This window comes from Propithecus coquereli, unplaced genomic scaffold, assembly GCF_000956105.1.
Source record: "Propithecus coquereli isolate 6110/MARCELLA unplaced genomic scaffold, Pcoq_1.0 Scaffold170, whole genome shotgun sequence".
NCBI classification, from domain to species: Eukaryota; Metazoa; Chordata; class Mammalia; order Primates; family Indriidae; genus Propithecus; species Propithecus coquereli.
In genome coordinates this window covers 3,376,949-3,395,014 of record NW_012141636.1, presented here as the reverse complement: position 1 = coordinate 3,395,014, position 18,066 = coordinate 3,376,949, and the positions used below count along the sequence as shown (strand labels likewise).

The window sequence follows — 18,066 nt, the reverse complement described above, 5'->3', positions numbered from 1 at the left end:
CCCAGGAGTTTGAGGTTGCTGTGAGCTAGGCTGACGCCACGGCACTCTAGTCCGGGCAACACAGTGAGACTCTGCCTCAAAAAAAAAAAAAGAGTTATTCAGCCTCATCTGTACTTTGTACTGGCATAACTGTTTCCCCTACTAGATGAAGACTCTTGAGAGCAGAAAATCAAAACTTCTCTTCCATATCTTTCTATTTCTCTATCACTGGGACACAATAGATATAGAAAAATATTTTGAAGAAAATTAAATTTGGCAAACGAAGTCTTTGGTGGACAGTGACCTGAGGCTTCATCATCAGGGTAGCAATCAGCAAATGTTGGCTCTTTAGTGGCAACTTCAGTGGGGAGGGGACGTGGGAGTAAAAAGAGAGAAGAAGAGAGTTCTCCCAAGTTGTGGAGTAGCCAGCAAAGGGAGTCAGGAGATGGCAGTTTCTACCTCTATTAATAGCATTGGACAAGAGCGTCTGAAGCAGTGGTTCATAAACGAGAGTTGAATAGGTTTTGAGAGCTAGTCTAACTGGACATCCGGAAAAGAAGAAACAGAAGTTTTTATTATTCTAACCTACATATTTTTATCTATATAACCTGTGTTTTTCTTATTCTCATTTGAAGTAATCCCTTGAATATTTTAATCATTCCAATCTCATTTCTGATGAAATTTCTTTTTCAATTCAGGACCTAGCCCATCAGGTTAATGCTAACTTTATTTGAAACTTCTACCCTATAAAACACAACATTGAATCTAAAAGTTGCAATGGATCAGGAGTTTAGCTATAATGGATTTTACATTCTTAGCATCTGAAATAAACCATAAAACCTGGACCTTGGTAACATTAAACATTAATTCTTTGCTGTGAATCATAAAAAATAGATTACCAAATATGCTCTGATTAAAGTTGTAGCTCTCTTGATTGCCATATTATTACTGAAAAAGCAGTATTAACATTTGACTCTGTTCCAAATTCCATATAAAATTCTATGGACTGTTTTTCTTCTTAAAAGCAGAGTAACCAGCGCAAGGGTGAATGTGAAAATCCCATTATCCTTTGTGATTTAGACGATGTTTCTAGTAACAACTATTAGCCATTCATTTATGAATGCAGCAAAAGATAGTAGGGGTATATGAAAGTCTCCTTCTCATGAAAGTTTGAGAAGTAGGAGCTTGGGAGATTATGGCTTAGTGCAGTAAGACTCCTTGCTTCTCAGATGCCCAATCTAATATGGTCACTTCTCAGAAGCTGATCCCAAACCCCACTGGCTAATGTTTGTTTTGCATTGTTCTGCCTTCCTGTTGTGTCTAGCTCTGCTTTGACCTCCTCCTCCACAGCCTGCCGGGAGTCTTGTTATCTACCCTTCTCCAGCTTCTGGGTGTCACACAGCTCCATTGTGCTGATCCTCTCCTGTGGTGTTGGCCTCCTTTCACCTCCCTCTGGAGAAAACTGAGCAGGGGCCATGGAAATATTGGCCAGGTAACACTCTCTTCAGAGCCATATCTAACTCACTGAATCACAGAGCTGGGAGGACTATTTGAAGCATATGGGTTTGGGCTCTAATACACCCGGGTTCAAATCCCTGTTCCTCTACTCACTAAGTTGGGAGTTTGGCTAAGGCAGTTAACTTCTCTGGGCCTGTGTTTTCTTATCTTTAAACTGAGCATAAATATTAATATATCTAACTCAGATTAATATATCTAACTAAGGATTAGATGAGATAAGACATGGAAAAGCAGATGCTGGAAATGTGAGTTCTCTTGGCGATCGCCTAGGGACTCTAATTTTATAGACAAGGAAATTAACATTCAAAGAATTAATGTTACTTTTTGTAAGTAGATTTCTTAAACTCAATTCTTTTAACTTGCTGTTAGTGTACAAAGAACTTTTAAGAATCCCTGTCCTGTGCTCCCGGTGAAGGACAAAAATAAAAATGCTCTGTGACTGTTATTATCTAATGACTTGTAATAATCTCAGACTTTCTCTACCCTGGACCTAATCTAAGGTCCTTTTTCCTATTGAGGAGAAATAGCCTTGGCCTGGGTATATAAGTGACTGTTTCCTATACTCAATATCCCAACTGCTCTTTCTAACTAAAGTTCAGGGAAGCAGCTAGAGGTGCTGTCTCCTCCTGCCCCCAGCGTTCAGGGGCAGCTGCTGAATGAAACAGGTAACCAAAGAACAGTTTGTGCTGGGCCTGACCAGTGACCCAAGAGAAGGCATGGACAAAGATCTTTGGTCATCTTTGCTTAGGTAGATGAAGACACCAGCTCTTTTCAGAATCTGTCCTGGGGAATACTGCAAGAATTGGTCCATGGAAATCAAGAAAAGAATGGGGACAGGCACACTGAGCAAAACCAAGGTGTCCAGGAGAGGGACAGTCCCAGACCATGAGAGATAAATGTAGGGAGGAGCCATCCATAGAGCAACCACTTATCTGATGGCTTTCTGATTCTGTCTTTAGTCTTCCCATTCCTCATGATGTTACATCCAACAAGCATGAACTTTGGGAGGTCAGACAACTTCATTTTTCACTTACCCCTTAAAATTCACACTGTGAGGCAAATTTTAAGTGACTTCCATTCAATAAAATGTATGGCAAATCCTATGACTTTTCTGGTTCCTTAGTGGTAATAAAAGGTCCTCTAATAAGTAATTAATATGTCCCATCTATTGAAGTAATTAACACTTTAAACTTCATTGAAATTCATGGCTATTCCTTTCCTAACTTGGGCCTGCTGCTGTTTTTTCTGCCTTGAGATTTTATGTCTCTTGTCTCAGGGCGGAAGGGAGCTGGGAATCATGGAAAAGGGCAAGAAAGCTCTCGCGGACTGATACTGTCCACTCAAGCTCATGTCCACTTTCTGCTCCTAGCCAGCATTTAAGGCTGACTCCTTCTCTGACAGGGTGTTTTTATAGGTTTTTGGAGGACCACCTTCCCCATTGCAAATGATATTTGACCTGCATTAACTTGACGCATGGGACATACTGTCCTTGGAGATTGGTGACAATTGTTCTGTTGGCCTCTGGCTCTCAATACTGCTCTCCGTCCAACACACACATACCGGCTCCCTGCTTTTCTGTTGGGGAACTATCACTCCCGCACCCTCTATTTGGCCCTCTCAGGCAAGGTGCAACATTACTTGCCCCAGCTCTCTTTCATGGCAGATCCACAGGAAACAATCCTCCACTCTGTGCCCTGAAAAACTCTGGGGTGCAGGCCTAGCTCAGGAAGCAGCCAGTCTTCTGTGTTCTGCTGTCAGAACGGTTAGCTTGCCAGCCACTTATTCCCTAGATTTCTCAGGGATGAGTCATAAACTAGACCTCAATGACCTCCAAAGTGCGGGGGACACATATTGAACAATCTGAGAAGTTTTCTTAAAGACTTTCCATCTTGATTTGAGATAAAGGAGGAATTACCTTTTACCTGCTCCTTTGGGGGTAAGTGTAGGACTTATAGCATACCAAGAGCTATTTCCAAAAACTGTCCCCTAATTTCTAAACAATCTTTGCTTGGCCTCTCTAGCTTCTTTTATAGACTGGAATTTGGCAGTCGAAGGTGTGAAGCTGGTTTTCTGTTTCATTATATTGCGAGTCTTCATGGTGGTGTCTCATATTACTTTGGAAAATGGTATCCATTTGCCACCTCAGTTTAAACTGAGACTAAAAAAAGTTTTATTTTAATAACCTGGGCTGGGAGTGGTGGCTCACACCTTTAATCCCAGCACTTTGGGAGGTCAAGCTGGGAGGATCCCTTGATCCCAGGAGTTAGAGGTTACAGTGAGCCATGATCATCAGGCCACTGTAACCTTGCCTGCCCTCAAAACTGTCTCTAAAAATAAAAAAATAAAAAAAATACAAGAGTTAAGTTGGACTGTTAAAAAATATAAATAAAAAAAATTTTATAAAAGAAAGAAAAAATAACCCATTTCGCTTACAATAACTGCCCCCAAAAACCAGGCTGAGTCAATCTCTGTTCCTTGCAGATAAAGCAGCCTAACTAACACAAACCCCATAATCATGGTGTCAGAGAAGGATTCCAGAAAAATCATGGAAGGAGGGCTGTGTAGAAGGGGGAATGTAGGAGAAAAAGAGAGGATAATGATAGTAAGGCTTCAGATAGACTGATTTAGAAATTCTGTTCTTACTCATTGTGTCCAACTAGTGGCCCCCAAAGTGTTTTAACAGCTCTCGGGCAGATTGGCTGCTGCTACCTGGATGGTTAGGAGAATTGCCTAAAACTTGGGCAAATAACACAAGCTTATAAAAATCATTTTCTCATGGCACCTAAAATTGGCTATACCCCATGACTAGACTAGTAAGTAATTCAATATATGAATGATATCACCATCCCAAAGTTAGACTTAACTGCATGAAAATTTTCAACTCAAAGAAATCATTCAAATTTCTGATCAAGATAATGGGTTAAGTTTATATGAGAAGATCACTCTTCCTACTTTTAAAAATATAAAATTGGCTAAAATATTTAAAATTTTTAAAACACATCCTAACAATAAAAAGTTTCATGCTGGTGCACAAATAACGTAGATTAATGAAACACAACAGAAAGTACAGAAACAGACTCAGGCATACACAGAAAAATTAAAGTATGGTTAAGTTAGCACTTCAAATCAACAGGGTAAAAATGGATTATTGGATAAATGATGTTGGGACAAGTGGAAAATCATCTGGTGAAAAAACAAAGTTGGACTCCTTCTCACACAAAAACAAAATAAATATGAAAACAAACCATAAAAATTCTAGAAGAAAATATTGGAGAATTTATTCATAATCTCATAAATCATAAAATCAAAGACTGATAACTGCGTACTATAAAAGTACAAAATTTCCTCACTTAAAAAACCCACAAACAAAAGATGAATGACAAATGGGGTAAATATTTGCAATTTATATCACAGAGTGAATCTTAAAATGTTAAGAGTGCCACAACACAATAGAAAAATGGGGGAAGGATGTGAACAAACAGTTCACAGAAAAGGAAATTCATATGGCTCTTGAAGTTATGAAAAGACACATACAATGTCACTTTTTTTTTTTTTTTTTTGAGACAGAGTCTCACTCTGTTGCCCTGAGTAGAGTGCCCTGGCATCAGCCTAGCTCACAGCAACCCCAAACTCCTGGGCTCAAGCGATCCTCCTGTCTCAGCCTCCTGAGTAGCTGGGACTACAGGCACGCGCCACCATGCCCGGCTAATTTTTTCTATTTTTGGTAGAGACAGGGTCTCGCTGTTGCTCAGGCTGGTCTCGAACTCCTGAGCTCAAGCTATCCTTCTGCCTCAGCCTCCCAGAGTTCTCCTCCTCTTCTTTTGAGGAGGAGAACATTTTGAGAAATCAGAACTCCAAGTCCAGACTGACATGGAGCCAGGTTTACACTACCATTGTGGTGCAGGGGCCCAGGCTGAGAAATTTACGCCAAAGCTGGTCCAGAAGCAGAGCAGGTGACAGGGCTCCGACAGGGGATAACAGGAACCACCCCACAGGAATCCCACCACAACACAGGGCACCCTCTTTAGCTGGGTTCTGGCCTGTCATCCACTCACAGTGCTCTTTTGGGCCAGATTTTCCCCATTTATTCTATCCTATGACTTTTCTGTCTCTGGGTCTCCAGTGTTCTTTTAAGCCACTAGGCTCACCTCAGCAACAGACCCCTGGCCTCAGCTGTCCAGATCTAGTCCTGGTAAGCTTCGTTATCCCTAATGCCGCCTACTCCTTATCCTCTCCATTTCTCATGTTTGTGCTCTAGTTTTTTTCTGAGTATGACTTAATTTACTTGAGCATTTCTCTATAATGATTCGGTTTATCTAGCCTGGCTAAATTGCCTTAGCTTGCCTCAAGTGTGTTCTCTCCCTAATACAACCTGGCCACAGGGCCCTTCTCTCTCTGTGGAATTGCCCCAAGTCCAGGAGTGGAAACATACAGACACCACCCACTGAATGAAGCTTCTTTCTTGATGTTTGCAGGTCACAGGGTTTCTCCCCCATCCCCTATCCCTTTATTTCCCATTCTCAGTTTCACGGGTGGTTCTGGGATTAGTTTTCTACTCCCCCCCACCCCGCCCGCCACCTTTACCCTTAGGCTCACAGCTGCTTGTGCTGACAGCAGAGAGTAATGAATAATTCAGGGAGTAGCCACATTTTTTCCCACCAAGGTATGCCCTATAAAGATTATTTTATTGAACTTGAACTATCTTTGTTGCAACTGACCTGACATTTTCTCTGCATTCTCTTTAACTGTGTTGATGTCATTTTGTAAGGAGGTAATGAGATTAGCATGTTGCTTACTCTCTACATTCTTGTACTCTTCCCAATATTCCTTTTCACTGAGTTTCTCAAGAAATAGTTTCTCAGCATTGCTTATTTGTGTGCGCATATCTGTAGAAAAGAAAATCAAGATACCGTATCATTTCTATTATCCTTGTAACCATTATATGTTGCAATATGGTTTTATGAAGTTAAGAACCTATATTAAAATGCTGTGAATTTGAAAATAGTATTTTATATCTATAATTTGGGGAAATACAAACTATTCAAACTATTGTTTATTTACTCCTCATGATTCAAAATCTAAGTAAAGTTAAACTTCCAATTATAAAGTAGATGTGTGGTTTGAGGCTTGATTGAAAGATATAATAGACAATTAACCCTAGGAAGCCACAAATTTAGATTATTCCTGTGATAGCTTAATAAAGATCCTATTTTGTACAACATACTATATCATATGTCTTCTTTATTAGTAAATTGTCATTTTTCTGGCCTTTATTCCTCTGAGCAAAAATGATTTCAACTTGTGTCCTTCCCAGGTCCTTGGCAGCCATTTTTGTAAGTAAATTGTTTGATTCAGTCATCTAAAGTTCATTTATTTGGACTTCCCTTGTATGAAACGACAACATTGTGATACAGGACAAATTAAGATGGAAAGCAGAAAAAAGTAAAATGAGGGGAAAAAAAGAACAATAATAAAAAATAAGAAAAAAATCCCATTATGATAGTTATAACATGTCTTCTCCCACTCCCAACTTAGTAAAACTTTAGAGTGAAAGATAAGTTCCTTAGTGAAATATATATAAATATTGAGCTATCTCAAGCATATATACTTTGTTTGCCCTGGTCCTCTTGCTACACATGATATTCTATTCAATCTTTAGGCCTGAGTATCATGTTGATGAATATTTTGGAAAAGGAAGCATTTCAAAGAGCCAACTACGATGAACTTAACGTCTGTTTGGCTCACTACCATACATTACTTTGTTTGAGAGCACCTTGAGGGTAGACCTTATCTTGTTCATCTCTTTAAATCCAGCACTTAGCAGAGAGGCTGGCAGTTATTACTAGTTAGTGTTCAATAAATGTTTACTGAATGACCGAAACATTCCAATCAGGCCAAAGGTATGTATTACAGTCCAGACGTCTTAAAGGATTCAGTACACATCTTTTCCCAAAGATGTATATAATACATAATTTTAATTCTCCTAACAAATTGTGCTTGTTATTGTCATTAAATAATTAATACTACTACAATCCAGATGGGCAGCCGTCCTCTCACTTGAGCAGACTGTTACTGTCTCAGCCCTGTGCCACATTCAGCCTTTGAGGGGATGGTTGGTAGAAGTCATTGAAAATTTTGAAAGAGAAATGAAAGCAGTGCCTGTTTTTCTATTTTCTTAGAACCCCTTTCCCTTCCCTTTTAGTCACACACACACACAAACACACACACACACAGACACGGGTTTTTAAAAAATAAGCTGAGTTCTGACAGCCTGGTCAGCAGCACCCTGCCCTTTCTGTGATTTGGTTATATGAAAAAATTAACATCCCCTTTATGCTTAGGCTAGTTTGAGTTGGATTTTTATCCTTACAACTGAAAGAGTCCTAACTAAACACTGGAAGAAAGGGTTTATAGCAGTATTTCTCAAACCTTACATGCATAGGAATCACCTGGGATCTTTTCGAAATACGGATTCTGATTCAATCAGTCTGTCTGGTTGGGACCTGACAGTCTGTGCTGTAACAAGCTGCCAGGTGAAGCACCTGCTACTGCTTCACACCAAAACGAGTTGCAAGGGACTAATAAAACTACCTCAGAAATTCTTTCCAGACACTTCTGTTCCCTCACTTTCCCTCTCTTCCTCGGTGTCTGTGGGCTTCTTTTTTCCTTGCATTACCATGCTTGTGCAGCCCTCCTCTTCTATGCTCAGTCATCCAACTGGGCCTCAGTCTTACACGACACACACATCCCTGTACTCAGCCCAAACCACAAACAGGCATACCTCAACTAACTGGGCCCATTCCCTTAGAAGGCAGTTTAGCAAGCATACATGAGCATCCTTTGGGGTCTCACTCCCATCTCTAGGGACTTATTAAAGTATTCCTTCCAAACATAAGCACAACTTTCTCAGAAAGAGTCCTGAAAACTACACTATCTACCACTTCATGACATCGATATTGCCCATGAGGAAATTGGGGTAGGAGGAGGTCTATGGGAACAGCTTTGGAGACCCCTAAAAATGAAGCTTGTCTATAGATGTTTGGTCTCGGAAACTATTTTACTCAAAACAATAAATATTTATTGAGAGGAGAGCCTGCTTTGTGCAAAGTGCTTGGTTAAATAGGCACTCTGAAATACTCAGAGAAGTCTGGGAAAATCTAGTCCCTGTTTTGATGCTGATTCCTGATAGCACTCAAGTGGCAGAATCAACATAGTTAAAATATCTATACTACCCAAAGTGATTTACAGATTCAATTCAATGCCCCTTAAAATACTAATGTCATTTTTCACGGATCTAGAAAAAATACTTCTATGCTTTGTATGGAACCAGAAAAGACCTTGAATAACCAAGGCAACCTTGAGCAAAAAGAACAAATCAGGAGTCATCACTTTAATCAGACTTTGAGCTATACTACAAGGCTATAGTGATTACTATAGCATGGTATGGGCACAAGAGCAGAGGCATAGACCAGTCGATCAGAACAGAGAACCCAGATATAAAACCATCCTCATATAGCCATCTGATCTTTGACAAAGCAGACAAAAACATGCACTGGGCAAAAGAATCCCTATTCAATAAACGTTGCTGGGAAAATTGGATAGCCACATGTAGAAGACTAAAACAGGATCTGCACCTCTCACCACTCACAAAAATCAACTCATGATGGATAACAGACTTATACCTAAGGCATGAAACTATAAGAATTCTAGAAGAAAATGTTGGAAAAACTCTTCTAGATATCACCCTAGGTGATTTTTGAAGAAGACCCCAAAGGCAATCACAGCAATAGTAAAAATAAGTAAATGGGACCTTATTAAATTAAAAAGCTTTTGCACAGCCAAGGAAATAGTCAACAGAGCAAATAGACAACCTACAGAAGGGGAGAAAATATTTTCATACTGTGCATCCGATAAAGGGCTAATAACCAGAATTTATAAAGAACTCAAGCAAATCAGCAAGAAAAAAATCAAACAACCCCATTAAAAAGTGGGCAAAAGATATTAACAAAAAAATTTTCAAAAGAAGATAGATTAATGGCCAGTAAACATATGAAAAAATGCTCAATGTCTCTAATCATCAGGGAAATGCAAATCAAAATGACAATGTGATATCTCTTAACACCAGTGAGAATGGCTTTTATCAAAAAGTCCCCAAACAACAGGTGCTGGTGTGGATGTGGAGAGAAAGGAACACTTATACACTGTTGGTGGGACTGCAAACTAGTGCAACCTCTATGGAACATAGTATGGCGATATCTCAAAGAACTAAAAGTAGACCTACCATTTGATCTAGTAATCCCATTATTGAATATTTACCCAAAGGAAAAAAAGTCGTTTTATCAAAAAGACACTTGTACTCAAATGTTTATTGCAGCACAATTCACAATAGCAAAGATGTGGAATCAGCCCAAGTGCCCATCAATACATGAGTGGATTAATGAAATGTGGTATATGTATACCATGGAGTACTCCTCAGCCATAAAAAAATTGGTGAACTAACACTTTTATAACAACCTGGATGGCGCTGTAGCCCATTCTTCTAAGTGAAGTATTGCAAGAATGGAAAATCAAACACCACATGTACTCACTATTGAATTGGAATTAATTGATCAACACTCATGTGCACATATGGTAGTAAAACTCAATGGAAATCAAGCAGGTGGGAGCAGGGAGGAAGGGACGGGTTAATACACACCTAACAGGTACAATGCACACTATCTGGGTGATGGACACACTTATAACTTTGACTCAAACTGTACAAAAGCAATTCATGCAACTAAAATGTTTGTACCCCTGTAATATTCTGAAATTAAAAAAGAAAAAAGAGTCAGATGGATTTCATTTGTCTTTGTTTTGATCACACCTTTATTCCTCCTCCTCACTTGGCTTCATTACCTCTACCCACTTTGTTATTTCCCTCTCCTGTCTATTTACTTGCATGTGTTTGTACTTATGATGGCAACAATGTCATCTGAAATGTGTTCACAGCATTTTGAACATATTGGAAGACAAAAAACATTAATATATTCAATAAATATCTTGATACAACTTTATGATAATTTTCTAAGTTCCTAATTCACCTTTCAAGTTTTTTTCCTGGTCTCTTTCAAACTTCCATTTTTCCTCCATTGCTTCTTCAACATCCTCTCTTGTTACCAATGCTAATCCTTCTGACTTCTCTTCACTCAGTTCCTTTAGTAGGTTCCGTATCAGCCACTTCTGTTCGTCTTTTATGCGGCTATTCTGTCATGAAAACTAACAGTAGTTAACATCTGATAATTGATGTTAACTGATATTTACATTGTTTCCCTCAAAACGAAGTCACACATTGAGGCTTGCAAAGTGAGAAGGAAACACTTAACAAAATAAATTATACAATATCTCTAAGAGCTTATGGATCACGGAAGACCCAATATATAATTAAACTAACCAACATGGTAAACACTGGACAGAATTTTACACTTTAAAAATTGTGTTATTAATCTACAAGTCTATCACTCTGTCACAGAATCCATGAACATTAAAGTTAAACCTGGATGTCAATTTTTTCAATTCCCCACTATCAATGTTTTCTGATATTCATTATCCATTTAGTCATCTACCATGTGCCAGGGAGTATTCTGGGCACTAAGACTATATTAGTGAACAAAACAGAAAAATATTACTGCTCTTTTTGAACTTAATTATTCTTTGCTTTTCTCACAAATAACCCCCAATTCTGTTCTTTTAGGCTGACGGTTATTTCACCAAAACTTCACACTTGAAATATACACTAGGTTCCTCTTGTGGATATCCCATCTGTGTTTCTAAGCTCATTTAATCAACTGAGAGTCCACTCTTGCCCTTGCAGTCTCACTGTGTATGTACAGATAAACAAGAACTGAGATTAGCCGGGTGTGGTGGCATGTGCCTGTAGAGGCAGGAGGATCTGTTGAGCCTAGGAGTCTGAGGTTGTAGTGAGATATAATAATGCCACCACACTCCAGCCTGGGCAATAAGAGAGAGACCTTATCTCCCCACCTCCCAACCCCTCCCAAAAAAATGGCGAGAATTCATCACAAACAAACCTGCTCTACAATAATTACTAAAGGGAGTCCTTCATGATGATGTAGACAGTAGACAGTAACTTGAAACTATGAGAAAAAACAAGAACACCAATAAAGGTAAGTATGTAGAAGAATATGAGAGATAGAATAAATTTTTATGTTTGTAAGTCCTTTCCCCCATGTGATTTAAAAGACAACTGCATAAAGCAATAATTGTGAATATATGTTTACAGCACACAATGTATAAAGATGTATTTTGTACAACAATAACAACACAAATGGGGGTAAGGAATCAGGTAAAGTTTTTGTATGTTATTGAAATTAAGTTGGCATTAATCTGAAATAGATTGTTATAAATTAAGATGTTAGCTAGAAGCCCCAGGGCAACCACCAAGAAAATAACTCAAAAATATAAGAAAAGAAACACTAGAGCATTGAAAGTTTACTAGAAAATATTTAACACAAATGAAAGCAGTAATGGAAGAAGAGAGTAACAAAAAGAACACGAGACATAGAAAACAAATAGCAAAATGTCAGATGTAAATCTTCCTTATCAATAATTATATTAAATGAAAATGGATTAATTTTTATTAATGGATTAAATGGCAATTAAAAGGCAGAGCTTGGGAGAATACACAAAGACCCAACTATATGCTTTCTATAAGAGACACACTTCAGATTCAAAGAAACAAATTAGGCTAAAAGTAAAAGGATGGAAAAAAGATGTAGCATGCAAATAGTAACCCAAGGAGAGCTGGAGTGACTATACTAACATAAGACAAAATAGGCTTTAAGAAAAAAATTATTACTAGATACAAAAAGGACATTATATAATAATAAAAGGGTGAAACCATCAAGAAGATATAATAATTACAAACATATAAAGCCCTGTATTAGGTATTTGTGTCCCCTCAAAATTCATGCCAACCCAGAACCTCAGAATGTGACTCTATTTGGAAATAGTCTTTGCAGATATAACTAGTTAAGATGAGGTCATGTTACATTAGGGTGAGCCCTAAATCCAATGACTGGTATGCTTTATTAAAAGGCAATGAGAGGTTGGGTCACACCTGTAATCCCAGTACTTTGGAAGGCCAGCACAGGAGGATTGCTTGAGGCCGGAAGTTCAAAACCAGCCTGGGCAACATAGCAAGACCCCATCTCTACAAAAAATGAGAAAAAATGAGCTTTGGTGTGGTGGCACACGCCTGTAGTCCCAGCTACTTGGGAGGCTGGGGCAGGAGAATTTCTTAAGCCCAGGAGTTCTAGGCTACAGTGAGGTATGATCCTGCCACTGCACTCCAACCTGGGCAACAGAGCAGGACCCTCTCTCTAAAAAAAAAAAAAGAAAGAAAGAAAGAGAAAAGAGGAAAAAAAACAAGAATAAAGTGAGAGGAATCAATCTACCTGATTTCAAGACTTATATAGCTACTGTAATTAAGACTGTATAATCAATTCTCAGCCTTTTGGCTAAGATCAAGTGTAGTATCTGTTTTTATCAGTTTAATATCTGATACATTCTCTGAAGACAATATATTAAATGAATTTTTGGAGCAGGGAGATGGAATAGGAGCTTGCTCCGTCCACTCCATGCATCGACCTAGTATTTCAGTACTTCCAGGAATGGTGCACCCCCTCTGGAAAAAAAAAAAAGTAAAAAAAAAAAAAAAAAGACTGTGTAGTATTGGCAGAGGAGTAGACATACAGATCAATGAAAGAGAATAGAGAATCCAGAAATAGACCCACAGAAATATCTCCAACTGATTTTTTTATTCTACTAAAATTTAAATAATTATTTTAAAGTGAACAATTCAGTAGTATTTAGTACATTTACAATGTCGTGTAACCCTTCCCTCTATCTAGTTCCAAAACATTTCCATTATTCTAAAGTAAAACCCCTTAGTCAATGGGTAGCCAATGAGTGTAATAGCCAATAACCAGAAACAACAAGATGTCCTCCAGGTGAATGGCTGAATAAACTGTGATATATCCATACCATGGAATACTACTCAGCAATAAAAAGAAACCAACTAATAATACAATAACCTGGATGAATCTCCAGAGAATTATGCTGAATGAAAAAAACCAGTCCCAAAAGCTTACTTATGGGATGATTTCATTTGTATAATATTCTTGAAATAAAAAAATTATAAAAATGGAGAATAGATTGATGCTTGCCAGAGGTCAATGAGGGGGTAGAATTGGGAGGGGAGTGAGTGGCAATAAAAGGGCAACATGAGGGCTGCTTGTAGTGTTGGAAATATTCGGTATCTTGACTATCAATGTTAATATTGTCAATATCCTAGTTGTGAAATTGTACTATAGTTTTGTAATATTGTTACAGGAAACTAGGGAGTGGGTACACAGAATCTCTCCCTTTCTTATAACTGGATGTTAATCTATAATTACCTCAAAGTATGAAGTTTAATTTTTTAAAAATGAAGGCCAATTCATATTAGCAACTGAAAAATAAACAATTTATTGCTCTTTAACCAATTCTCAGATATTCTATTTTCTTGAATGAAATAGATTCATGTTTTGTTTGCTTATAAATAAATTGAATTACTTTAGTTTGGCATAAGTTATTTAAAATGAAATATTGGTAGAAACTTGAATAATGGCAATGGAAATATCACTTGCCAAACCGCTAAAACTTTTTCCAAATATGGACTTTTTCCCTTATTTTTGTAGAAGTGGAAAATTCTTTTATCAAGTATGTTTTGAATACCAAATAAAAATATTTGATTTTACTTATTTTAGTTAATTTTAGTAAGGCACCAATGGCTTCTAAATTAAATTCTAGATCAAAAATATGCACTATGATTTATAGGCAAAAAATTTCCCAAAATAGTGATAATTTAAAAACCATTGCATACAATTTATAAAGAAATACATATAATATACAAAGAAATTTTCCTTTTACTTTCCATACTTGGCATAATACATCTCAAAGTGAATCCAGTATTCCTAGATCAAATTTTTCACACAATGACTATTCTTTGCAAGCATGTGATGTTTTTAATTTGTAAATTAAAATAGCATCACATGTGCTAAAAATGTTATTGAACGTTGCATAAATATTATTAAATAATATTTGACATTACATAGAAATTTAATAACATCTATAGTAAACTGTCTAAATTCGATATGAATTTCAAATGGAAGGAGAATGTGTCTGACATGTTACAGAATTCAATATGTTTGAAAAATTATTTTCAGCAATATACTGAAACAAAATTTAGTTAAATATATCTACCAATGTGCTAAAAATATGTTTATCCTACAAAGTGAAATAAATTATTTGAGGTAAGAATAATTATCACATTATAAAATGGAAAAAGAATATTCAGTAAATAAGCTACAAAAAAAAAAGGATTTTGTTTTCTTATATGGCCATATCATGGACTTTACCCTTTCGACTTTTTAAGACTCACAAGAACAAGACTAAGAAGTTGCCAAAATAGTACAGAGTTTTCATCTACTTACTATTCACCCAACTTTCCCCAATCATCGCATCCTGCATAACCATAGTACATTATTAAACCCACGAAATTGACATTGTCACAATATTATTAATTAAACTAGAGACTTTATTCATTTCAGTTTGTGTATGCACTCTTTTTGTACAGCATTATGAAATTTTATCACATGTAGATATGAAAATTATTAACAAATAGATGCTATTTGAAGCCAAGGTGAGATCACTCCGGAGAGAGTTTAGAGTGAGAGAAAAGGATTGAGATCAGAACCCTGGTAAATACCACAATTAAGGGATGGGTCCAGGAAAAGAGAATTGAATGGAAAACAAGAAGAAATGGTCAGAGAGGTAGGAGAGTGAGCTCCTGGATCCCAAAGGAGAAAAGAGTTTTAAGACGAAGGGAGTGACTGCTGAAAGGATGAGGGGTAAAGTCTTGGTAGTCCTTACTTTACCCCTTATTAATGGACCTGTCTAACCGGTCATTAATAACGTTTGCTAGAGCAATTGTGGTGGGATAGTATGAGTGACAACAAATTGGGAGGTAAAGACGTAAACAGGGTGGACTACGAAATGAATGTCTAACGAGGTGAGTGGAACAATGAATGCAAACAGAGAGAAAGATGATAAATGAGGTGATGATCCAACCAGAACTAATTACTCATAGGAAGAGATGGTGAGTAGGAAGGAGGGTGGGCTTTTTGATTTTGAAATGACTGAAGAGAGGTCGGGTGCGGTGGCTCATGCCTGTAATCCTAGCGCTCTGGGAGGCCAGGCGGGAGGATTGCTTGACCTCAGGAATTTGAGACCAGCCTGAGCAAGAGTGAGACCCCGTCTCTACTAAAAATAGAGAAATTAGCCGGGCATGGTGGCGCATGCCTGTAGTCCCAGCTACTCTGGAGGCTGAGGCAGGAGGATCGCTTGAGCCCAGGAGTTTGAGGTTGCTGTGAGCGAGGCTGATGCCACGGCACCCTAGCCCGGGCAACAGAGTGAGACTCTGTCTCAAAAAAAAAAAAAAAGAAAAGAAATAAATGAAGAGAAAAAATATATCTTCCTATTGGGTCATGTTTAATTTAACAATTTAAATATGTGTAATCTCAAAAATTTTTCCTTCCACTGATGTTAGTGTGAATCAATACAACAAACATTTATTAAACACTTACTCATGCTGGGCTCTTCCAGAGAAACAAAGATAACTAAAATTTGCTGCCACCTAAAGAGCTTTCAATTTAATAATGGAGATATATTTTTACACAATATTCCAGCTTAGACTGGAGAAATGAAAAGAAGCTAGCCAAGAAAAAAGCATTCCAGGAAGAGGAAATAGCCGGGTAAAGGTACAATAAGAAAGAAATTGGTTTTCCAAGATTTAAAAGAAGCAGTGGAAGCCAAAGGATGGAGCAGCTGGAGACAAGGTTGGAGAGGAAAGCAGGTGTCAGATTTTGCAGGGCCCTGAAGACTTTGGTAAGGACTATACATTTTATTTTCTGTGCAATAGGAAGCCACTGAAGGGTTTTAAACACTGAAAGGTTTACAGTATTCAAAGAGTAATTCTGGTTGCACTGTGGGGAATGTACTGGAGTGGGAAGGAGGGGTAAGAGATGATGGTGGCTTAAAATGGGCCAGTAGCAGCATAAAGGGAAAGAAATGGATGGTGTTCAGATATGGACAGTAGGAGCTAGAATCAGCCTCTTCATGCTCCTCATTGCTGTGTCCACTAATATGCAGACTTAGATCTGTCTCCTTCTTGAGCCAATCTTCATGGAAACAAGAACTTTGTTTCTGGCTCCGAAGGGTGGGGTAATGGGAAAAGTGATGACTCAGTCCTGATTTGTTGTATTTTCTACAACCAAGTCCTGACCTAGCAGTCCCAATGCTGACCACTGGAGGGCGTGCATTGGTCCCTTGATGGTGCTCACTCCTCTTTTGTGTTGCAGCTGTCATCATGTGGAACCTGCATTCAAGTCCCTATGCCAAACTGAGCGTCTGTTTTAGTTCCCAATACAACTGACCGAACCTTGAAAAGTGTGACAGTGTCAGAGTCACAGTAATATCACCACTAGGGGCTTGTCTTGTCCAATAAATAGTTGCTGAATGAATGAACAAATTGGTCCTACAGAAAAGACAGGAATCCCCATTTTGCAAGAGGGAAATTGAGGCTCATACCAATTTTGGCCAAAATGACATCAGCAGTAAGTTGTACGGTCAGGATGTAAACTCAGGTCTCTGACTCAAGATTCCATTAAAATATGTAGATAGTCTTTTTAGACAAAAGCCAAATAAAACCATGAACTGTGGAAGTTTCAGGGTCCATATAAAAAAATTTGTTAATCAGGGGCACCTTCAGTATTTCCTCATTCATGAGATGCCTTGAGGGATAAGTTGTGCTATTAATAATTATCATTGACTGCTTCCAAACTTTACTTCTGTGGATCTTTAGTCCTGATAGTCAGATAGAGCACCCTTTTGATATTCATTTTAATCTGATTTTATGAAAACAACATGTCATCTTAAATATCCAATTAGTCATTTTAACAACTGAGGCTGTACTTTTCAAATGGCATTTACATATGCACACTCAGAAAATCTAAAACAAAAAAGTCACAGAGATAAAAAAATAGAGAATCAATGTTTAATAGTTTGGTTACATAAGTAGTCAAAAGATAAATGTGGTTTCAAAGCTTTAAAATTTTTTTTTTGTTTTTTTTGTTTTTTTTGAGACAGAGTCTCACTGTATTGCCCAGGCTAGAGTGCCGTGGCATCCTAGCTCACAGCAATCTCAAACTCCTGGGCTCAAGCGATCCTCCTGCTTCAGCCTCCCAAGTAGCTGGGCCTCCTGCCTCAGCCTCCCAAGTAGCTGGGACTACAGGCATGCGCCACCATGCGCGGCTAATTTTTTTTCTGTATATTTTTAGTTGTCCAATTAATTTCTTTCTATTTTTAGTAGAGACGGGGTCTCGTTCTTGCTCAGGCTGGTTTTGAACTCCTGAGCTCAAACAATCCGCCTGCCTCGGCCTCCCAGAGAGCTAGGATTACAGGCGTGAGCCA

At 38.0% G+C, this 18,066-nt stretch overlaps 1 protein-coding gene across 1 annotated transcript in view; it reads right to left on the bottom strand.

Annotated features, from left to right (window-relative positions):
• Positions 1-18,066, bottom strand: part of CCDC83 (coiled-coil domain containing 83) — a 53,109-nt gene that overhangs the window by 23,979 nt on the left and 11,064 nt on the right. The window contains exons 4-5 of the mRNA XM_012641788.1: positions 10,578-10,740; positions 6,216-6,383 (exon numbers count right to left, since the gene is read on the bottom strand). Of these exons, the coding sequence (XP_012497242.1) occupies positions 6,216-6,383; positions 10,578-10,740 (331 nt within the window). The remainder of the gene's footprint in view (positions 1-6,215; positions 6,384-10,577; positions 10,741-18,066) is intronic.